At 41.1% G+C, this 25296-nt stretch overlaps 1 protein-coding gene across 1 annotated transcript in view; it reads left to right on the forward strand.

The window, feature by feature from the left end:
• Positions 1-25296, forward strand: part of CERKL (CERK like autophagy regulator) — a 100644-nt gene that overhangs the window by 22838 nt on the left and 52510 nt on the right. The window contains exon 2 of the mRNA XM_072121583.1: positions 11058-11297. Coding sequence (XP_071977684.1) covers positions 11058-11297 — 240 coding nt within the window. The remainder of the gene's footprint in view (positions 1-11057; positions 11298-25296) is intronic.

Raw genomic sequence — 25296 nt, forward strand, 5'->3', positions numbered from 1 at the left:
ACAGGTATGGGTGTTCAGTATGGGTACTAAGTAAACAGGTATGGGTGTTCAGTATGGGTACTAAGTAAACAGGTATGGGTGTTCAGTATGGGCACTAAGTAAACAGGTATGGGTGTTCAGTATGGGTACTAAGTAAACAGGTATGGGTGTTCAGTATGGGTACTAAGTAAACAGGTATGGGTGTACAGTATGGGTACTAAGTAAACAGGTATGGGTGTTCAGTATGGGTACTAAGTAAACAGGTATGGGTGTTCAGTATGGGTACTAAGTAAACAGGTATGGGTGTTCAGTATGGGCACTAAGTAAACAGGTATGGGTGTTCAGTATGGGTACTAAGTAAACAGGTATGGGTGTTCAGTATGGGTACTAAGTAAACAGGTATGGGTGTACAGTATAGGTACTAAGTAAACAGGTATGGGTGTTCAGTATGGTTACTAAGTAAACAGGTATGGGTGTTCAGTATGGGCACTAAGTAAACAGGTATGGGTGATCAGTATGGGCACTAAGTAAACAGGTATGGGTGTTCAGTATGGGTACTAAGTAAACAGGTATGGGTGTACAGTATGGGTACTAAGTAAACAGGTATGGGTGTTCAGTATGGGTACTAAGTCAACAGGTATGGGTGTACAGTATGGGTACTAAGTAAACAGGTATGGGTGTTCAGTATGGGTACTAAGTAAACAGGTATGGGTGATCAGTATGGGCACTAAGTAAACAGGTATGGGTGTTCAGTATGGGCACTAAGTAAACAGGTATGGGTGTTCAGTATGGGCACTAAGTAAACAGGTATGGGTGTTCAGTATGGTTACTAAGTAAACAGGTATGGGTGTTCAGTATGGGTACTAAGTAAACAGGTATGGGTGTTCAGTATGGGTACTAAGTAAACAGGTATGGGTGTACAGTATGGGTACTAAGTAAACAGGTATGGGTGTTCAGTATGGGTACTAAGTAAACAGGTATGGGTGTTCAGTATGGGTACTAAGTAAACAGGTATGGGTGTTCAGTATGGGTACTAAGTAAACAGGTATGGGTGTTCAGTATGGGCACTAAGTAAACAGGTATGGGTGTTCAGTATGGGTACTAAGTAAACAGGTATGGGTGTTCAGTATGGGTACTAAGTAAACAGGTATGGGTGTACAGTATAGGTACTAAGTAAACAGGTATGGGTGTTCAGTATGGTTACTAAGTAAACAGGTATGGGTGTTCAGTATGGGCACTAAGTAAACAGGTATGGGTGTTCAGTATGGGCACTAAGTAAACAGGTATGGGTGTTCAGTATGGGTACTAAGTAAACAGGTATGGGTGATCAGTATGGGCACTAAGTAAACAGGTATGGGTGTTCAGTATGGGTACTAAGTAAACAGGTATGGGTGTACAGTATGGGTACTAAGTAAACAGGTATGGGTGTTCAGTATGGGTACTAAGTAAACAGGTATGGGTGTTCAGTATGGGCACTAAGTAAACAGGTATGGGTGTTCAGTATGGGTACTAAGTAAACAGGTATGGGTGTTCAGTATGGGCACTAAGTAAACAGGTATGGGTGTTCAGTATGGGTACTAAGTAAACAGGTATGGGTGTTCAGTATGGGTACTAAGTAAACAGGTATGGGTGTACAGTATAGGTACTAAATAAACACGTATGGGTGTTCAGTATGGTTACTAAGTAAACAGGTATGGGTGTTCAGTATGGGCACTAAGTAAACAGGTATGGGTGTTCAGTATGGGCACTAAGTAAACAGGTATGGGTGTTCAGTATGGGTACTAAGTAAACAGGTATGGGTGATCAGTATGGGCACTAAGTAAACAGGTATGGGTGTTCAGTATGGGTACTAAGTCAACAGGTATGGGTGTTCAGTATGGGCACTAAGTAAACAGGTATGGGTGTTCAGTATGGGTACTAAGTAAACAGGTATGGGTGTTCAGTATGGGTACTAAGTAAACAGGTATGGGTGTACAGTATAGGTACTAAATAAACACGTATGGGTGTTCAGTATGGTTACTAAGTAAACAGGTATGGGTGTTCAGTATGGTTACTAAGTAAACAGGTATGGGTGTTCAGTATGGGCACTAAGTAAACAGGTATGGGTGTTCAGTATGGGCACTAAGTAAACAGGTATGGGTGTTCAGTATGGGCACTAAGTAAACAGGTATGGGTGTTCAGTATGGGTACTAAGTAAACAGGTATGGGTGATCAGTATGGGCACTAAGTAAACAGGTATGGGTGTTCAGTATGGGTACTAAGTAAACAGGTATGGGTGTTCAGTATGGGTACTAAGTAAACAGGTATGGGTGTTCAGTATGGGCACTAAGTAAACAGGTATGGGTGTTCAGTATGGGTACTAAGTAAACAGGTATGGGTGTTCAGTATGGGTACTAAGTAAACAGGTATGGGTGTACAGTATAGGTACTAAGTAAACAGGTATGGGTGTTCAGTATGGGTACTAAGTAAACAGGTATGGGTGTACAGTATAGGTACTAAATAAACACGTATGGGTGTTCAGTATGGTTACTAAGTAAACAGGTATGGGTGTTCAGTATGGTTACTAAGTAAACAGGTATGGGTGTTCAGTATGGGCACTAAGTAAACAGGTATGGGTGTTCAGTATGGGCACTAAGTAAACAGGTATGGGTGTTCAGTATGGGCACTAAGTAAACAGGTATGGGTGTTCAGTATGGGTACTAAGTAAACAGGTATGGGTGATCAGTATGGGCACTAAGTAAACAGGTATGGGTGTTCAGTATGGGTACTAAGTAAACAGGTATGGGTGTTCAGTATGGGTACTAAGTAAACAGGTATGGGTGTTCAGTATGGGCACTAAGTAAACAGGTATGGGTGTTCAGTATGGGTACTAAGTAAACAGGTATGGGTGTTCAGTATGGGCACTAAGTAAACAGGTATGGGTGTTCAGTATGGGCACTAAGTAAACAGGTATGGGTGTTCAGTATGGGTACTAAGTACACAGGTATGGGTGATCAGTATGGGCACTAAGTAAACAGGTATGGGTGTTCAGTATGGGTACTAAGTAAACAGGTATGGGTGTTCAGTATGGGCACTAAGTAAACAGGTATGGGTGTTCAGTATGGGTACTAAGTAAACAGGTATGGGTGTTCAGTATGGGTACTAAGTAAACAGGTATGGGTGTTCAGTATGGGTACTAAATAAACACGTATGGGTGTTCAGTATGGGTACTAAGTAAACAGGTATGGGTGTACAGTATAGGTACTAAATAAACACGTATGGGTGTTCAGTATGGTTACTAAGTAAACAGGTATGGGTGTTCAGTATGGGCACTAAGTAAACAGGTATGGGTGTTCAGTATGGGCACTAAGTAAACAGGTATGGGTGTTCAGTATGGGTACTAAGTAAACAGGTATGGGTGATCAGTATGGGCACTAAGTAAACAGGTATGGGTGTTCAGTATGTGTACTAAGTCAACAGGTATGGGTGTTACTCTACCCATACCTATGGTAAAAATTTCAAATTTCCATTTGACTTCTACTTTAAATGAGTTCTCTGTTTCGGGAAAAAAACAAAAAGCACCAGAAATAATATCATCATTTTTCCAAACCAGTTGATTAATAAAAATGATGAAAACCTTGTTGTCTGCAGCCCTTGTTTGGTTAACAAGGTTCCGACTTTGTTGAGAATATCGGCATCACTTTTATACCGGCATCACGTTACAGAAAGGTATCAGCAGCGATATCCCGTTACTCACAATAAGCGCCCATCTCGCAACACTTACTACGGCGCTCGCTACCATCTGTTCTCCAGATTTAGGTATTTTATAGGATATAATGCTATTTAATTCTCTACCAAATTGGCAAATCTTCGTTGGGGGAGACAATTTAATTACTGGGCCCCCCCATATAATCTGGGTTTTGCAGGTTGTATATTTGTGCACTTCTGCCGTAATAGCAGAAATCAATCGGTGCCAAGACTATTTAGCAAAAAATAGACTAGTGTTCGACACGTAACAAGAAATATTACTGTAAGCCGAGGTTGTGTCTGAATCAATCTTGGCACATCTGTCTGATGTAGACCGTAAACAGGATTAGGGCAGGATTTATCTGCTTGACGCTAATTGTACTTGCAGTTTTTAAACATTCCTCTTTTATTATTATTATTACTTTTTTTTTTTTAATACAGCATGAAAAATAAGCTTCCCTGATAGATCTCTGCCGGCCTATATTATGTGGAGATTTATGCCGCACTTGGCTATGAAGCAGTAGGGGGATCCGAGCACATTTTACCGTAGAATACCTTATCTAATCTTCTAATAATTAAGAATATTAAATTCTCTTTGAATACACCGCACACTGGGGAAAGTCTGTGGGAGAACACGAGCCGTACATCACAATACACACATACGCAAATGGAAAACTCACCATTTTCTTGCTAATCAGTTAAATCACATTTATTGTACATAATTTGGTGTTTTCCGGAGGAGATTTAATATCGTAATGGGGCTTTAACATAAAGGAAATTTGACAATTTTCAGCCACATATGGTAAAATATACCAATAGAAAATGATAACAACCAATTACAGCACAGCTTTCATCTTACCGGAACACTGTCAGAAATGAAAGCTGTGCCATGATTGGATACTGTTGGTTTTTGTGAATTAACCTTTAACGGACTAGGTCATTTAAAAAAAAAATGATTTCTGTTTTGTAAGCCATAACTTTATTTTTTGTGTTTTTTTTACATGTTACTTATCATGCGCAATGTACCAGGAAGCTGATAAATATTGTGCCAAGTAGTTTTCCTAGGTTATCAAGGAGGTTGTCCTGTAGGTCAGTATGATCACAATAAAATAAAAATACCTTTGAAAAATTGGGAAAGTTTTGTATTGCCCTATTCTAACACCTGTAATTTCTTATCATTCAGGTAAGGGTTCTCTCTTTTTGAATGCTGAGTTGTAATTTTATATACTGATACTGGTTTGGGAACATATTATATTAGGATTGATTTAGAATTTTTTCCAGTTACATTAGCCATGTGATACATATGTTTTTATAGTTACTGTATTATTGTATATATGGCAAAATGATAGCATTTCTTAGTTCAATTGTAATATACAGTAAGCAGTCCTGTATAAAAGAGCAGAGAGGCAGTTGATAATATAACACTATAAGATCAGCTTCATTCCACATTATTTGGGTCAGTGGTTTCCAATACAGGCAGTCCCCGGGTTACGTACAAGATAGGGTCTGGAGGTTTGTTCTTAAGTTGAATTTGTATGTAAGTCGAAACTGTATATTTTATAATTGTAGTTCCAGACAAAAAAAATTTTGGCCCCAGTGACAATTGGAGTTTAAACATTTTTTGCTGTAATAGCACCAAGGATTATCAATAAAGCTTCATTACAGACACCTTACAGCTGATCATTGCAATCTAAGACTATAGTAAAGCATTCAGAAAGCTTCACAAGAGGTCAGAGTGGTCTGTCTGTAACTATGGGTTGTCTGTAAGTCGGGTGTCCTTAAGTAGGGGACCGCCTGTACTGTAGTAGTTTTAAACCGAAACCAGGAGTAGATCCAGAACCCAAATATGTAGAAAAAATACTGACATGTAAAAATGGAAATTTGTTTGTCTTTGTTTCAGTATTTGTAAGGCAATACCAGGAATGGATTCTACATAGAAAAAGTATAATGGGAAGATTTGTTTTAATTTCAAAATACTCCAAAATACTAAGCGTAATACTGCTGTGTTATACAGGCCAACATATTATAATAATAATTCTTTATGTATATAGCGCACACATATTATGCAGCACCGCACAAAGCATGTCAAATTGGTCCCTGTCCCCATGGGGCTCACAATCTGAACAACCTACCAGTATGTTTCTGGAGTGTGGGAGGAAACCGGAGGATCCGGAGGAAACCCACGCAAAAACATAGATTTATAAATTAACCTAAAAGAAAAATTGGGCGCTTATAGGGCGAGAAAGTCGCAATTCCTGGCGTATGATATTGAAATTGTGACTCTTTGGCCTTTTTGCATCACACACGTCACTTTCTTTCAAAAGAAGAGGACCCGATGAGTTGGGGCACCGGATGGGCCAGGGCAGGGGCACCATGTACAGAAACTGGCGCAGCTTTTGGCTGCAAACGACCCCAGGTCTGGCATAGATTATAATTCTGCTGTGCCACACAAAAATTACTTCGAAGTCAGATTCGGTTCGGTTCGTAATTGCGTCTTGTCTTGTTATGGATAGTTCCAGTCTTACTACATCGTCCCCACTGTGTTTGTTATCCGTAAAACACAAGCACAGCATTAATTTCATAGTACTTTAGCTGATCTAAATAGATCTAATTCCCACTTTCCTTCTCACTTGCTTTATTATTGCTGCATAAATATACTGTGTATGTTACTTTTTTTTTAATTAGTACGATTACTTCATTAATATTTACAGATAAGTGATATCCTTGATGTAATGAAGAGTTACACAGTTTTACAATGTACTTTCTATATTCAATTCCTCATATAAATTGGATGCAGAAAGAATATTGGAAAATCGAATAACTTTTAATTATACTGAGGATAATGTGTTTTCTGTAATTGATATACCTCAGGGAATAGGTTTTTATTCGTTACAATTATCAGGTCATTTTTATGTCACTATATCAACACAAGGATCGAAAATTATGAACTAATTGACTATTAATGTTCAGAATCACATGGGATTAAAACATAAAAAAGTGGGTAATTATTTCTACAATGAGTTCTTAAATAGGATTACTAAGGCCCCGATGAACTTGCATCACACTCGCAACGCATGCTGCCCTGATCGCACGGCCCGAACACCGCAAACCGGAACGGAACTCAACATGTCAGTTCCGGTTTGCAGCGTTCGGGCAAGGAGATCCCGGCCGCACGCATTGCGAATGTGATGCGAGTTTAACGCATCACACTGGCGAGTTTAGATGGGGCCTAAGAGTATCTGCAAAAACAGACATGATAAATGGATGTCATGTCAACGTCCGTTCTCATATCTCATTTATATCAGTGTGGCATCTGTTTTTTTAGGGATCCTTATTAACTATAGTCCACACAAAAAAGTGTCACTATAGTCACAAAAAGGTGTAGCTTTTGTCCTGCATGTCATTTTTTGGGCCTTATCAGGTGGGAACCCCCCCCCCCCCCACACTACCCCTACGACCCAGCATATTTACTATAATATACTTCAGATTCCTCTTCTGCCTAAGATTTGAGATTCTGGTACATACATCGCAGGTGATACATCTTATTTTGTATATTCATTTTCTAACAAATTAGCCACATTTTACACTAGGACATTAATAAATCTCTCCTAGTGTTAAAGGGGACACTAATCTGTCAGTATTTTGACCATACAAGGCTTTAGGTGGTGCTAGGTATTGTCCCTGGAGACGTGTGTTGTTGTAGTAACACGAGTGAAAATGCATTTATATTTTAGGATTGTAGCTGGACTTGGTGAACTCTGGTGTGTGAGATCTCTTGAAAACAGCACAGCGCCTCCCCGTGCTATTTGTCACTGCTGTTCCAGGCTTCCGTTTAATCACTACGTCACTTACTGGGGAAAAGAAGCTTTACTGGAGCTGTGCTGGATTCATTGAAAATATTCCACCCACCCAGTGCAACAAGTCCATCTACAATCCTAGAATATAAATGCAATTGCAAAGATCTAACGGACCCAATCCTAACACTGTCTGCAGTTTTTATGGTGAAAACACTGTCAGATTCCCATTAACACTAGTAGAGATTTATTAGTTCCTCAAATGTAGCTACAATCTTGAAATATATAATTCATATTTCACAGTCCTGCTGCTAACAACCCTAGTAAACGTATGATTACACAGATCTCTATAGCCAAAGTTTAACATTTAACGTTGAAAAATCGTATGGACAAAACTGTCGATAACTATGTGGGTGATAGTAACAGTCGAGTACAGGGGGCTTGGAACAACAATGATAGTAATAATAGATAGGTAATATTAATATTGTAGCAAGGATAGTCTGTATTGTAGTACTATACTTCTACAGAACTCCATTACTGCTATATGTTAAAACTTCTGGGAGTTCCTGTTTGCAAAAGAGAAGCCTAATGATGGGGAAGCAGCGTCTAATAAAGCTGTCATTGTGTCTCCAAGGTAACAAACATTAGGAATGATCACAATAATTTGTGTGCAGAGGCTGAGTATTGTACAGTGAGCTTTTGCGCAGCGTGCGATTCATAATTTCTGCCATTTAAATGATAAAAAAATAGAGCTACTCCGAATCCCTTCCCTCTTTGTGACTGCGGCACGTACGCTGCGATTACCAGCTAAGTGACATTACTCCAAGAAGCTCTTTTTTTCCCCTCCTTGCCATTATTATCTTCTCTTAACTGGACCACTAGACTCGTCAATGTTAATTTGATATCAATGTGATATGACAAAACAGTAGCAAAAGTTAATTTAGATCACAGTAAGAAGTCACAGGATTAAATAATACTGTTCAGTCTTTTAGAAAAGTTTATTGCGAGCAGATGGGAGCAAAGATTCTTTCCAGCACTGATTAGTCGTGTCCCCCCCCGGGGGTCCAGAGAAATAAAGGTTACATATTAAATTTAAGTCTTGTAAGTAGCGTGTGAAGACATTGCAATACATTAAGTTTTATTAGCTTTATTATTGGCGTTTTTATATTTACATACGTTTCCAGACCAGGTTGTAACTGTAATAGAGAAGCAACAAGAAACAGCTGATTAGTACTTACCTCTATGTGGCTGATTTCTGGCCCCATGTTGTGGTATGCCATGTGGTGCTCTGCATGGGATCTTATGCTGTTTATTATAGTAGTGCTTTATTATTTCTAGATAGAATATCTCGATGGAATACAATATAATCACAGATAAACTGATTGAACAGTAACATCGTTTGCTGCTTAGATTCGTTATGTTACTAAGGGCGTTAAACAAATTAAAAAGCGACGTAGCCTTCACTAAATATTCTATACAATGTAGAAACATACTTGTAGGTAGTGGAAAATTAACACCAACCTCCCTCAACACCAACCCTCATTATCCTTGAGTAGGCTCCGCTCCTCTGATCAAAGCGTAAGTGCCGGTTCTCTCGTTGTTCTGGCCGCTTGAGGTTCCTGCGTCCTAGAGCCCTGTGTCAGGCCCGTTGTTTCTAACATAGGTGTCTGGGGTGTGAACATCCCAGCCCCTCGAATTTCAGAAAAATCTGAAAAAGACTCTCTTGAATTTTAGACCAGGTTTGCCTTTGTCTAAACCAATAAAACCTGGTGAAAATCAGGGCGACGGTTTATTTTTTCAGTGTTACTAAGAGTCTGGAGCCTCTGTTCTGACCTTGTTTGTCTATACTCTGATTATGCTCTCTTGACGACCTGAAGCCTGGTTGCCTCCATTGAGGTATACCTAAGGACTTATCTAAATAGCCCGAAAAATTCTTCACAGTTCTTCATTTGATCTCATCAGTTTTTAACATGTTTCAATAAATATGTAATTTTTTAATTTTTTCTCCACCTCGTTTTTTTTTTTTTGGGGGGGGGGGTGATTTTTCACCTTTTTTCATGCTGGAACATTTTTTTCTTTGAATACTATATATCCTTTTTCTTTTCATAATTGTTTCCTGGACCAGCGATCATTGTAACAAGCGTCCCTAACTAGCCTTTCGATATTCAAAGAACTGAACTAAACCAGCTACCATTGGCTTGTTTGACTATTCTCTACCATCACCCATTTCTGGCCCACCTGGATCAGCTCCCTGTCACCCACATTGGGACTGCTCAGAGAGGTAGCGACCTGGTGACCCTTTTGAAGCAGAGTCCAGATTCCTGTTAAAGAGTTGAAGGGTGAATACTGGCAGTGTTAATGCTATAACATCCTTAGGAGTAGCCCAAAGCCAAGCAGTTTGGGTGGAACAATAGGTCCAGAGAGCACAAGAGTTCTTTTACTGCCAAATATTTCACACCAAATATATTAAATAGTTTCTCTATTATCTAGTTTTGCCTGGACTGCCCACCTTAAATTAATTTGTCCATCGGATATTACCTATTTGACTCTCAATATAACACAAAGACCACACAAAAAGATGCCGGTAAGCAGCGTTGACCAAGCTCTTTGCATTCTAACATATTGCAGTGTCACAAACTAAAATACCAGCTTTACACAGTGAAAAGTGATCACAGTACAGTTATATCCAATGACTTACTGGTAACACCTTCTTCATTTCAGGTCCATATTCCACATAGTCATCTATTACCCATAGTCCATTTGTGCACCTAAAACTCCCCCAACCACCTGATTGTATCAATGTACCTCTCTGTGCCCCTGCTTAGTAATAGTGTATCCATTTGTCCTCCCAAAATATGCAAATTACCTGCAGATCTGCCTCCCAGTGAGATCATTCCGCTTGTGAATGTGGCAGCACGGCCTCCACAGGACCAGTGGCTCCAGCAGGGGACCAGGAGCTTCTGCACATGCACAGAGCTCCCCTGTAGCCTATCTTGCGCCGAGAGCCACTGAGCGTGCTGTGCCATGTAGTTTACAAGCAACATGGACATGGAGGGAGGTGGATCTGCAGGGCTACAAAGGGCATGGAGGAGCCTTAGCCCCGGGAGCTCATAGAGGCTTCTCCACGCCCGAAGTAGCCTCTGTAGGTAATTTCCATATAAATGTAATAAAGTTAAACCTATAGGCAGCTTTGTCTGGCTCATGTTTAGTGTTGAAAAAAAGTAGATTCTAGACCAGTGATGGCTAACCTTTTAGAGCTGGAGTGCCCCTTCTCCTTGTTCTTTGACAACTGTTAGTCGTTCAGCCTCCTAAAGACACCCACGGAGTTGAAAGGAGGAGGGCAAATTGGCCTATCATTGTAGGAAGATTCTGTAGGAAGATTCTTTGAGTCCTGTCTGGTGAACTTCATGCTAGGGTGATGGCCTGGGTGCCCACAGAGAGGGCTCCGAGTGCCGCCTCTGGCACCAGTGCCATAGGTTCGCCACCACTGTTCTAGACTGTAGTTTTCCCTATCTTTATGTTTTATAAAATATTTCCTATATGTGTTCTCTTACTCAGGAAGCTCGAAGGTCCAGGCGCAGCCTCAAGAAGCATCCATTGAACTGAAGGACATCTTTTCCGTAAAACTGAAGAGACGTAGGCTAGCAGGACAGGAAAAAGGTGGCACCTTGTTGGGCCTGACAATATTTGTGTGCATCAGAAAGGGACACAAGCTGAAAGAAAAGGCTATTGATTTCCATAATCTAAGTGAAGACTTCTGTGATATTTGGCACCGGCAGTTGAAGGAAATATTGAACGGTGAGTTCATCTGGAATATGGTTCATTATAAAGTTAGAACTACATAGTGTTTGCTATAAAGGAGATCTGCCATTTCATTAGGGGAGTACAATGATATTAAAGGGGTTATCCGGGTTTAAAAATTTTTTTATGGCCGGGCTGGGGAGGGCTAGTTAAACATAATAAACATGGACTTACCTCCTCCGGCACCGCTGATGTCCCGCGCCGTGGTCCCTCCGATCCGTGCCCCTGTTTGTTTACAGGGGCACGGAAGCCGTGCACATGGAGCTTCCGGTCCGCGATGTGGACGGCTCCTCCCATCCGTCCCTATCTCTCAGCGTTGTAAGCGCTGGGAGATAGTGCGCATGGGAGCATCCGGCCGGCCGGAAGCTCCCTGTGCGCCGGTGTAATGAAACCGGCGCACCGAGAAGACCGGCCGCGGCGCGGGACATCGGCAGCACCGGAGGAGGTAAGTACATGTTTATTGTGTTTAAATAGCCCTCCCCAGCCCGGCCAGAAGAAATTTTTTAAACCCGGATAACCCCTTTAATGTTTCGCAGATTAGAGGAATTTCCCCACAAAAGAATATTCTCGCATTTCAATCTCCTAGTGATGTTTACACAATAAAGATCCTTTTTAACCCCAGTGGTCAGTGTAAGATTCCAGAGTGTGGGCGGGAACTCTCTAAGCAGACACTTCATGATCCCTGTAGTGCTATGAGATCCTGTGTGCTGACAATGTGGATAGATTATCAGGGTCCAGGTTTATATACACTTTTATTTAGCCTCTGAACATTGTACTAGTATCTGACACATAGAAAGAGAGATGAGACAGATCAGAGATAAGATGATGAAATCCATGAGATGCTTATTACACACTGTCAGCTCTGCTGTGTATCTGTTCTCACACTGCTAGATCTGCTTTGCCTCCCTCCCCCGGATAAAGAACTTATCTGCCTGTAGCTTGTAGCTCTCCTCTCGCTGATGTTGTTTTCCGGCAGAAAGTCAGTGTGTGTGAGCTCATCCTGGTATGCAGGGGGAGGGGCCACTGAAGGAAGCAGAGAATAGCTCAGCTCCACAGGGTCCAACAAGATGGCTGCCGACCCTAAAGTCAGAGGATTCAGGGTAACTGAAATTGTGTACACCAGGACTGATAGAGACAGGTTGGATTTATATCTGTGAAATGCTGTATTTTTGTTAACAACAGTGAATTAGAGAATGTGTTATTTTGTTATCCTGAGTATATATTAAAACTTGTCTTCATGGGAATGCCCCTTTAATGGTGTCCGCTAGCATCAACATGTACAGAGGCTCATTTACTAAGGGACGGCACTGTAGTTGGAATATCCAATGATTTCCGATGTGCACCGCTTTTCGAAGGGCTTTTTGTCGCACGCTATCGGACTTGGGTGCATCGGCGCGTGCTTTCATGCGACACAAATCGGGGGGGGGGGGCATCGGGCGATCTGATGTATTCAGACACCGGGCAGGATTTAACATTCAAAATTGTGTCGCAAGGCAAGCACTCACATGCACCGGGAAGAAGATGGCGGACCTCAGCGGGGAAGCAACACGTGCAGGAAACGGGTAGTGAACGGGTAAGTCTTAGTGGACGGGTAAGTAAATGTGCCCCACAGTGTCCTCAACTGATGAATCTAAATGTTGAAATATTAAGGAAAATTTCCTCCACAGATGTTATTTTGACACTGTAGTTTATATTGATCAACAATTTATGCAAGATAGATTTTAAGCAATTGGATAAAGAATGTGGAAAGATAAAATTCAATATTGACATCATCGTTCCCGATCCTGCAAATGCAGAAACCACTGATTTGGCTGGAGCGGTTACCTGAGCACCTGTACTATAGAGGGTGAGACCGGTGTCCCACTTTTCCCGTACCATTCCATTCAAGGGCAGGTAACCACTGCATCCATTCATGTGCATGGACTGCTCACTGCTGACGTCATGTGAACTGGAGCCTAATGAAGGTTTTACTATCATTGTTCTAATCATGTATTGAATTATTTATAGTGTGGATTCTGAGTCTGTGCAAAGTTTGTGAAAAGTTAAAGGTATTTTCTATTTGATGCAATGTACATATACAGCCTGGCAAGCAGCAGTAATTGCATGATCCATAGGCTATTTAATGGGCCACACCTATACTTGCTTTTTAGGAGGATAGCAAGTACCAGTGCCACATATAGGCTGGATTTCCACATTCAGGTTTTTGAATGCAGTTTTTGAAACCAAAACCAGAAGTGGATGATGAAAGAGGAGGAGCACATGTCAATAATACGTTAAGTTGCTTTATGATTTAATCATACCCCGATATATTAATAAAAGGGGTTTTCCCATGTGATGTTTACACAACAAAGATTTGTACCCCCTTACTTTACAATTTTACTCAATTTTATTGCTGTTTTAGCACCTATAGCTCAGTGATGGTCAGTGTAAAATTCCAGTGGATGTGGGCTCTCTAAGCAGACACTTCATGATTCCTCTGTGCTATGAGAAGCTGTATCTACACTTTTATTTAGCTTCTGAACATTCACTAGTATCTGACACATAGAAAGAGGGAGATGAGACATATCAGAGATGAAATGATGAGATCCATGAGATGGATATAAAACACAATGACACCCTCAACTCAGCTAGAACACACACAGTCAGCTCTGCTAAACCTCCTTCCCTGCTATAAATATTTTATCTTGTCTGTACTTTGTAGAGTAAGTCTTTGCACACTGCTTGTCGGCAGGAAGTGCCTGTGTCTGAACTGGTCTTGCAATGCAGGGGGGAGGGACAGGAGGCAGAGAGCAGTGCAGTGTGCAGAAGAGAGAAGCTATTCATGAGAAAAATCTAACTATAGTCAGAAGATTTACGGCCAGGATCATCCAAAATTGTGTACTCTAGGACTGATAAAGACAGGTTTAATTATTTGTGAAATGCGGTATTTTTGTTAATAACCGTGAATTAGAGTATGTGATATTTTGCTATCCTGAGTATATTTAAGAATCCAGCTTTCGTAGGAATACCCCTTTAAGGCACAATTTGGACTTTGGCACCTTGCACACAAACAATATATCCTTGTATCAATTATATATATGATACTAGGACTCCCTTCTTATTGCAGTTTGGTACTTCTGTTCTTCAAGGAAGAAGGGAATCCTTGCATCATATATCAAGTTTGTATACATGAATTTTAGAGATAGGAAAATATGTTTGCTCTGTGAAATCCGTCAGCGACACGGTCCACGATTCATTGACTCATCATGGCCGTGTGTCTATGGCCTTAATGTTTGTGTGTGGTTTAGGGAATAGGCTCCCTTAGGCTGGACTTGACTGTGGTCCTTTCTTATCTACTGGGCATGGATCCTGCATACTGGTATTTATGTGTTTAGTTTTCGGGCTATTTCTTAGGTGTTTTCATGTTACCTATTGAACTAACCTTAACACACTCTGTATAATGCTACCCAGCTATCTAAGCCATGTTAATGGAGCGCTAATAATTTGCCTTCTTTAGATAGCAATGCTTAGTTACCACAGACCAATATCTATGTCACTCCATAATGGGGTCACATTTACCTAAGTAAATACTCGCTGCGTGGTCTCCAGGGCAATTTGTGATTTGCCATCTGTTCTGCTTTGCTAGGTTGATGGTATGCTGGGGAAATGGAAATTGCTTGATTTGTGAAGGGAGTGAATATTAATCCGCAAATATGGTCGTAGTCATTTACCTTCACTAATGACAACCTGTTATTATACAGAAAGTTATATCTCTATTACTGAAGAGAAGGTGCAGGGATTGCTCCACACATGATATTGCACCCTGGGCTTTTCTAATTTACAAAGTTTTCCACCATTAACATTTATGCAACACACGTTTGTCATCAGACCCCTAAGCCTAACAAAGCAGATCAGTCATCATAAGATGTGTCATTGATCAATTGGAGGGGGGGGGGGGGGGGAGTTCATGCACGTGCACTACCTCTCAATATACTCTCCAATGGACTTTCAAAATTAGTTTTTGCAGGAGACCCATATAATGTATGAATAGAAAACGCATCTGTGACCAACTGTGAGCACATTAAAAAATTGGGAAACAACACAGACTATAGCCCTCAAGATGAGTGATTATAAATATCATCTCCTGCTCTGTAACATGCTCCCTACCAAAAGCATACTGGGGGTCATTTACTAAGGGCACGATTCGCGCTTTCCCGACGTGTTACCCGAATATTTCCGATTTGTGCCGATTTTCCCTGAATTGGCCCGGGTTTTTGGCGCACGCGATCGGATTGTGGCGCATCGGCGCTGGCCGAACGAAAACCCGACGGATTCGGAAAATCCACCGCATTTAAAACAAAAAATGTGTCGCGGAGCTTGCACTTACCTTCACTCAGCCCGGCTCGGTGTATTCCAGTGCGTTCCAGGGAACTTCAGCGCAGCAGCGCCACCTGGTGGACGTCAAAGGAACTGCCTTAATAAATCCCGGCCGGACCCGAATCCAGCGCAGAGAACGCGCCGCTGGATCGCGAATGGATCGGGTAAGTAAATCTGCCCCAATGTGTGCAATCTGCTCAGCTCATCCTGCTCTATAACTTACTGCCTGCAGGACACTGTATACAATCTGCTCAGCTCATCCTGTTCTATAACATGCTAAGTGCAGATATGACACTATATACAATCTGCTCAGCTCATCCTGTTCTATAACATGCTAAGTGCAGATATGACACTATATACAATCTGCTCAGCTCATCCTGCTCTATAACAAGCTGTCTGCAGATATGATGCTACGTACAATCTGCTCAACTCATCCTGCTCTATAAGTGCAGATATGACACTAATGACACTATGTATAATCAGCTCATCCTGCTCTAGAACATGCTGCCTAAAGACATGACACTATGTACAATCTGCTCTGTTCCTCCTGCTCTATATCATGCTTCTTACAGATGGGATACTTTCCAATCTGCTCTGCTCCTCCTGCTCTAAGCTGAGTTCACAGCGATTTCATGGTGACAGGCTAAGTGTTCAGACATGTAGTAGTAATAATGATAATAATGTAATAATTGAGTAGATGTCATTACTAGAGGGAAATGTTACAAAGCCCTTATTTATTCTATTTAAAACAATGAAATTGAATAACAGCTGGAAGCCAAGTATAATCTCTGTCATATATTTATTTTACCGGCTGTGAGGATTTGTAATGACTCTTTAATATGCGGCATAAGTGAAGATATTAGAAATCATGGTGGTAACAAAGGATATGAAGTCAGAATGGCAGTCATAGCCCAGCACATAGCCGCTTCTATATCTTCTGTTCATCCTGATGTACAAGATGGACATGACTGTGTTTTTTTTTTTTTTTATATGACTTCAAAATTCTTGGAAAAATGCCTGTACAAATTTTTAGAAAACCCCAAATCCAAAGCACCTGCCACCATCAGCTGTGAACGGTGCGTCAGCACACATAGCAGCTGTTAACCCTTTGGATCAATTAGAACACTGCCATTTTAGCTATGGTTGCACATGGGGTCCAGGGTATAATAAATGTGAAATACAGGCGGTCCCCTACTTAAGAACACTCGACTTACATACGACCCCTAGTTACAAATGGACCACTGGATATTGGTAATTTATTGTACTTTAGGCTTAGGCTACAATAAACAGCTGTAACAGATATCAGAAGTGTCTGTAATGAAGATTTAGTGTTAATATTGATTCTTATGACGACCCAACATTTTTAAAATCCAATTGTCACAGAGGCCAAAAACGTTCTGGCTGGGATTACAATGATAAAATATACAGTTCCAACTTACATACAAATTCAACTTTAGAACAAATCTACAGAACCTATCTTGTATGTAACCCGGGGACTGCCTGTATAGGTACAATGGGGTTTATTTACTAAGGGTCGCGGATCACACTTTCTTCGGACTGTTCTTGGTTTTTGGGATTTGCGCAGCTTTGACAGGTATTTAACGGGGGTATGCGCTGGGATTGTGTCGCAAGCGATCGGATTGTGGAGCAGATGCACTGGCTTCCATGCGGGTCAGAGATCAATCAGATGATCCGACTGATTCGGACTGAGCGCGGTATTTAACTTTCAAATTGTGTCGCAAGACAATGCACTTACATACATAGGGAAGAAGAAGGTGAACTCCTGCGGACCTGAGCGGAGAAGCGACACATGCAGGATATCGGGCGCACGATCACAGTGCATGATCGTCAGACAATGCACTTTCTGTGAACTCCGCGGGACTGGGTAAGTAAATGTGCCCCAATATCTTGTAACACAGTAGTACTACATGGCCTATCAAAACTTTTACTGTTCCCAGGGGGGCCAAAAAATAAAAATCTAAAAATGTTAATCACCCCATTTCCAATGATCACATATAAAATAAATCAGGCACAACTGCATTTGACATGACTAGTACTGAAAAGGTTGTGCTCCCCACAACTAATGCAATGTTCCCAGCAGTGCCCCCCATGAAATGCCCTGAGCAGTGTTCCGCCATTATGAAAATGCCTCCAGCAGTGCCCCCAATGAAATTCCCCTAGCAGTACTACCCCCCTAATGAAATGCCCCCAACAGTGCTCCACCCATATAATGCCCCCAGCAATGTCCCCCCCCCTCCAATAAAATGTCCACAGCGGAGGCCCCATAAATATAATGAAGACCTCTTCAACCTGTGGCTCCGACTTCATCTATCCTGAGGTTCCGGGCAGTGCGGGCACAGGCACCCGCTATGACTGATACTCCAATTCCTTGAGTTATTATTAAAATGTTGTAATAGCTCATTGTTTTTGCTGAGCTTTCATTACACTGGGGAGACTGCGTCCCTTGTGTCAGTGATGCTTTAGTGTTTGGAGCCTCACAATCATTGTCACGACCTTTTGTTAGGACAAAATATTAGAAAAATGTGATGAAAAGTATTTAAGCCATGTGGTTAGAAATACCGTCTAGCTTTGGTATAGAGGCTGGAATGATGCTCTCTGGTCTCCTATTATGTTAATCTGAAGAAATTAATAATCTGTATGGGATTATCTATCTATCCATTCTTCTTTCATAGTGCGGATTACGTTGGTCTCTGTGTGGCTCATTAGGCTTTGTTCATTGACTTGTCCTCCTTTTAAACAAAGAAAGTAATTGAATTATTTCATTACTGACGGGAACGTGGCCGGTGATGTCACATCTGCTGTAACTGACATGAAGTCAGCGGCCGTTTGCTCTTTTTGTCTTCCTTATGCTTTCTTTATAACGCTTTCTAGACGAGGGATTAAGAAACGATCAATATAATTGCACTTCTGTTCGCTAACTATTAGGAACTATTAGGTTTTTTATTTGGAACCTAAAAAAAGTGACCTTTATCAGAACCGTATCTTCTCCAACCGTGTCCTTTTATCCAATGTTATTAAAAATTATGTACGAGACTGTAAAAATAGGAAAATAGAACAAAATTTACAAAATTGGAACACACAGGGGCACATTTACTAAGGGGTTTGTGCCAGTTTTCTGTCAGATTTTGCACGTTCTTTTTGGTGGAAACCGCTAACATAGGTATTTAAGAAGTGTCTGCACCACATTTGTGTTGCACGCGACCCTTCTGTGGAACAGCTGCACTAAGCACCATGCAACACAAATTAGGGGTTGTTCCGGTGCTCAGTCGGACCATGTGCCAGATTTATCATGCAAAGTCCAACAGATTTGAGTTGTATCGGTCCCTTGTTAAAGGTGCATCAAAAAAAGTGGTGCACTCTGTCAGGGCAGTGCATGGGGCGCCAGATTCATGAAGAACGTGTGCCAAAATTCCTAAATATGGTGTCCTATGCACACTACACAGGCAAACTGCATTTAGTGAAGTTTGCACTGTTATTAGTAAAGGTTTCCCAGCCATTTCGGGATTGATTCACTCAAGCTAGGGGCCATACGTCCTGACACAAATATACATTTTAGTTGAAAATTTTCATTTTGATCTACTTTGGACTATAGCGAATGGCCAACTTTAGCCTTAAATGAGTTGAATCTCTTCCTACGGGACAGGTTCCTCAGTAGGTTGACTATGGAGGTGTCTCACCTCACCTCCATTGACACTTCCCCCCGCCCTTTGCCTGGTATAATCTCACATAGTGAAATGGGAAGAAGTGTAACAGTCCGTGAAGTGCACAGTGTGAGACTACGGGAAGCATGGGCTCTGGCAATGTCCCACCCCCACCCTCCAAAGTCCTAAAGATTTTTTAGCATAATTTAAAAAGTTGATTGTAGAAGGCCATGGATTACAAATATAAGAAGATTACAACAGTCATGGTGTCTGGATCTCTGAGTAAGTGTCCCTGGTTTATCCATGCTTGATTTTTCCTTTTCACCTTAGCTTTATGGGCTGTTATACTGGAGAAAAAAGTCTATTAAACCAGGCCACCATCAAAGAAGGATGAAAAGGCAGTTTTCTGACCTTTTTCTGACAACTTTTTTGACATGTCTTGGTTATGGTTTGTGCAGTGTTGGATGCAGTAGCTGAAAACTTATTCCTGACAAAGGAAAGATCCTATCAATGGAGGCCATGACCATGCCACGACTCATAAGTAACTTCTCAGTTTATCTCATGGTGTTGGCAGCCGAGACCAATGTTGAATGACCAATGATCTACATGAGCTAAATTGAGGAGCAAATTCAGAAGGCCGGAAGACCCCAATAGATGTAGATTACACACTGCCTGTAACATGGTAAAGACTTTATATTTTATAAATCTTTCACAACTTGTGTTTCTCATTACAAAGGTATAGGGAGATTTTATCTTTAGGCGTTTATGATGTCTTTCATTCTCTGTATGCCATCATTAAGGCGACTTTCACAAAATAATAAGCTTATGAGTAGTGATAGTCTGTGCTCAGATGTAATGCCCTTGTGGCTCTGACAATAGGAAATAAAATGCCTTTTTTCTCTGGTTAGATAAGCTTTATTGTTTCTAAGCTTTTGAGCTGTTGTTGAATCATTGTCCCGAGAGGCCGACAGAGCTGGATCAGAGGAGCCAAAATGACTCTTTATTATTTCCTAACAGGGCAAGCAGGAGTGTTTTATGCCGAGGAAACATCTCCATCTTTGATATTTTTTATTCGGTCGTACCTGTATTAATATTTCTTCTTGCTCTAAAGTTGCAGAAAGGTGTAAAACCTTTTATTGAAGAGAACTTGTCATCAGTATTTTACATGTCAGGCTTCGTCACATTACACAGGATACCACCACTTCTTTTTTGTAGAAATTGAAGTTGGGAAATGTACTTGTCTACATGGCAGCCATGGAGCTGTAGTCATGTGGATGCTTTAAGAAGCAGGTCAGAGTAATCATGCCCATGCATCGCTCTTTCCTCACGTGTGCTTAGATCTTGTACGTTTAGGCCCCATGTACACACACTGATGACGAAAAAAAAAAAAAATCCGAGCTGCAAACTCCGGAATAGGACCAGTCCTCGGTTTTTGTGTATCTGACAGTCTGTCGCATGTATGATCCGGTCGAAATACATTGCAGCGTGTACTATCCCTTGAAACAATGGTTAGCACATTTCTAAAAATAATGGCCATGTGCAGGAGGCCTTGTTACAGGACGTTTGTGTGTTACAAGCCTGTTTGAAGCCCAATTTGGCTGGGTGGACATCGGGGCACCATGCCGCACCGTACCGCACACAATAAAAGCAGGGCCGGCGTCAGCACCCGGCATACCCGGGCAAGTGCCGGGGCCCGTAGCTTCCAGTGGGGCCCACGGCACTCTTCTCACGGTCGCTTCTCAATTGGGCTGCTCAGCAGATGCCATTGCAGAGCGAGGGGGTTGCTGACTCTGGCACTGAGTGACAGGGGGGGGGGGAGCGGTGCCGCCGGATTAAGGCGCTCACAGGAAGCAAAGTTATACCTCTGTGAAACGGCCGCGACAAGAGCTACTCACTGCAGGGAAAGATTCCATTCACCAGCAAACTCACATCGGTGGGGTGAGATCAGTGTATTGCCTGAGCTGCGTGCAGGCAGTGTTGTTAAAGATGCAACAAGGAAATCAGCTGTACTGCTCTACTGCACAGTGCGGGATCAAAGCACTACAGAAACCAGCATCATTTACAAGCAGCTATGCTTGCCCTAACGCTAACATTTGCCTGTTCTGCAGAAGTGTCAGTGTAGTAGATCTCCCGGCCAAGACAGTGGGAGATCAGAGGTTAAATCTGAGACAAACATGATAACAGGGAGTGCGAAGGATAGGGCTAACATGCCCCGTGTCAGCCAACTTTGCCACCGGCTGCGCCCCCTTCATGCCACTCTGCGAAGCAGGAAATAATTACAATTGCTGGCGGTTACTGGGCACACTGGTCATGCTCTTGAGACAGCAGCCTTTATGCATGATTACTGTGGGGACTATGACACCGCTTTTTGAAACACCGCCATGACTCCAGTGCTCTTATATCCATATAGACCAGAAGCAACTCTTCAGTGGGTGTTTATGTGGTGTTTTCAGGTGGGGCTTAAAGGGGGTTGTACCAACTTTGATTGTTATCCACCAATCCAAAGTATAGCGTATGAGCTCTGATAGATGGGGGGGGGGGGCTGCTGGTCTCGGGAACAAGAGTTCTGTTCCCACTAATTGAATGTATGCTTCCTGTAGCTCCAGGCAATACTACAGGTGTCCTGGAAATTGGTGAGCACAGTGCACGGCTATCTCCAGCACTCACTGTCTATGATGGTACTGGAGACAGCTGAGTGCTACGACTGGCAATTTTTGGAATTCCCGTAGTATTGAATGGAGTGGAGGGACGCATGCTCACCTTATTTATCATTTTAGTAGATTGGGGGCCGTCCTCATGGTTAGTGGGTTCCCAACAGTCAAACCGCCAACAATCAGATTGTTATCACCAATCCTGTGGATATCCCCTTTAAGTATTCTGCTTTAAGTCAATGAAATGTCTGCTAGGACAGACAAGGTTAGCAGTCAAGAGGGAAAATGTTTGGTGTAAAAAAGCCATCCCAATGACCAGAATTTCGGGAGATACCCTAAAAATAGGAAAATAGGAATGAACAAACAGAGACTCATGGGACAATCTGAACTAGGAATTGAGTACTGTAGGTCACCCTGTTGGCTAAGAAAGGGAGGATATCACCTACAGTTATGTGTGTGAGCTGGGATGACTTGTGTACAGTATTATTACTCATTGTATTAGTATGCTGATACAAGGCATAAAATACATTTTTTTGATACTCACATCATTATCCGGGTGTTTTTGGCGACAGCATAAATGTATTTTCTGTGCATATTTTTGGTCTGCTCAAAGAAGTTTCACTATGTATATAATCAAAATAAAATAACAATCATCTATTGTTGGTTTTATTTCAATCAGATCTTTATTTTTACGATATGAATAGAACATACTTTAACGTTTTATTTTAATTATTTTAGTTTCTCTTTCTTTCAAAAAGAACCAAAACTGACCTCACCGTACAAGAAAAAAAAAAAAAATGCAACTTTGAGATGTGATTTGGTGTTTTGCATATTGACTCCCCGGAGCGGACGTTGCTATAACAGTTTATGATCCTCTCTACGTTACTTATTAACCATGGTGGCTTATGATTAACGTGTACAGTTTATCTGTAGTTACAATGGCGAGTGACAGCTATAATTTATTAGTTGCCTTTGGATTAAACTGCTTCTCCTTCTGCAGTGATTAATCTATGAGCTCGAATGTAAATATATTTTCAAAGAACTGAGGTTTTTTTTTTTTTGGTTTGTTTTTTTGCATGAACCCATTGCCATAAAAAGGAGCCCTAAAACTGCACAGATGTGAGTCTGCTCGTAGCGTCTCTGCTACCCTATCAGCTTTTGTTTAGCGAACACCCTGATTAACCCCCACTTTTCATGGATCACTGAGTCACAGATAGATCAAGTTTAAACTAGCACATATTAGTAGGTTTGTTACTATGAGAGGAACAGTTGGCCATTCTTTATCCCTTTGCCGCTTCTCTACAGTGCTGAAAGCTGAAGAGAAAGTAATAGAATATGAATTGGCGACTCACAATGGGATTTAAATATTATACTCCAGTTAGCGCTCAATCGAACATAATGGTCTTAGAAAGTGCAGACAATATAACGTCGATATACTCCGCGCTCTTACAAAGTAGATTGGGTAACAGCTATGTACAATTTATTTTACAGACCCGAGATGACTGAATTGAGGCGTTTGTCGGCAGATTAGAAAGAGGATTGGATTGTAGGACTTGTGTTTCATAAAAACATAAAGTGCTTTCAAGTTAATACGTTTTTAGATGGCGACACAAACTCGACCTTAACTTCATTAGAATATTTCTTTTATTCAATTGTATTTCGGGTTTCAGTGGATATTTATTGAACATTTTTATATAACCCTCAGGAGGAAAACACTGACATTTATATTATACAATATAGGGGCAATCGGGATTTACAAAAAAAAAATTTATGTTTTTGTTATTGGACATTTATATGATATTTTTGACAATTTTGTATGTTACTCATTTGTATCACAGCAAGAATAAAAATGAAAACAGGAGTCTAATAACACTTTGGGTGGCATTTATTATTTTGGGCGCAAGGTTTTTTGGCACCCAAATTTAGCATTGTTTTGCACTGTGATTTTATATTATGGCCTTAATGTATTTGGCTCACTGGAAGAAGAACAAATTAGCGTCGAAATGTCAGACCACATTTAGGTTTTTTATTGGTCTAATTATGCACCTCAAAAGTGTGGGGGAAACTAGAAGTGCAGGAAAAGTGGCGACCAAACTGAGCGCCAAAAACGCAGTGAGAGTTGAAAAAAATATATAAATTGTGGCGCTGACATATAAAAATAAATATGGCTCACATGGTGCAAAAAAAAAAAAGAGCCAAAAAAGGGTCACTGGATACATTTTTGTTTGCCAGTATTCTACACGTAGAGTACAGTTGAATTTGTATGTAAGTCGGAACTGTATATTTTATCATTGTAATCCCAGTCAGAACTTTTTTGGTCTCTGCGACAATTGGATTTAAAAAATGTTGGGTTGTCATAAGAATCAAGATTAACACTTAAGCTTCATTACAGACACCTGTGATAACTGTTATAGCTGTTTATTGTAGCCCAGGACTAAAGTACAATAAATTACCAATATCCAGAGGTCTGTTTGTAACTAGGGGTCTTTTGTAAGTCGAGTGTTCTTAAGTAGGGGACTGCCTGTACTTGTTCTTAGTGGCATATTCCTTTTGGATGTCGCCTCTTCCACAAGGGATCCGTCGGTGGTAAGGGTTCAGCTGGTCTGAACTGATAATAGAGGCAATACATGTCAGCCATGCTTGTCTCTATGGGAAGCTACTCTATGGGCTGTTAGACAAATTATCTGGCAACTCTAAAGAGAGACCTGGAAGAACTCCCCGGAGTAATACATCACCTCCTTGTGCTCGGTCTGTGAGGTTCATCATGGCTTGTGATTTATCATTTAGAGGTAGTGTGGTTGATCCCACTTTTGATCCCTTGACATGTCATCCAAAAATTTAATCTTATGCTTTTTAGTGAATTAGATTCATAGTTCATGTATAGTTTGCACCTTATCTATCTTTTCAAATAAGGGCAGAGGCCCACATCCGTGTTCTGATCGGACCAGCGCACAGGTGCAATAAATGCAAATCTTTTTACTGGAAAGATGCAGATGTCCAATATTTTAATAGACTATGCATCTATTCCATCAAAAAGTAGAACAAGTCCTAGTCACACACGTTTTCACAGACCCATTCTCCAATAGAAGTCGATGGGTCCTTTATGTTTGCTGACCATTTTAAACAAATGGTTTCTTGTATAAACTATTGAATGACTGAAAAAAAAATCACATTATTTTTTTTACGGATCTGTTAGAAAAATGAATGACAGATGGATGCCACTTGTTAAAAGCGGACAGGTGGATTGGAAAAGAATCTGATGCAAATTGTTAATGCCCCTTTTCAGTTGTTTATGTAGCACCGGTAATTCTAGTCCTGATACAGGCG

The sequence above is a fragment of the Engystomops pustulosus genome, chromosome 8 (assembly GCF_040894005.1).
Source record: "Engystomops pustulosus chromosome 8, aEngPut4.maternal, whole genome shotgun sequence".
In the NCBI taxonomy this organism is placed as follows: Eukaryota; Metazoa; Chordata; class Amphibia; order Anura; family Leptodactylidae; genus Engystomops; species Engystomops pustulosus.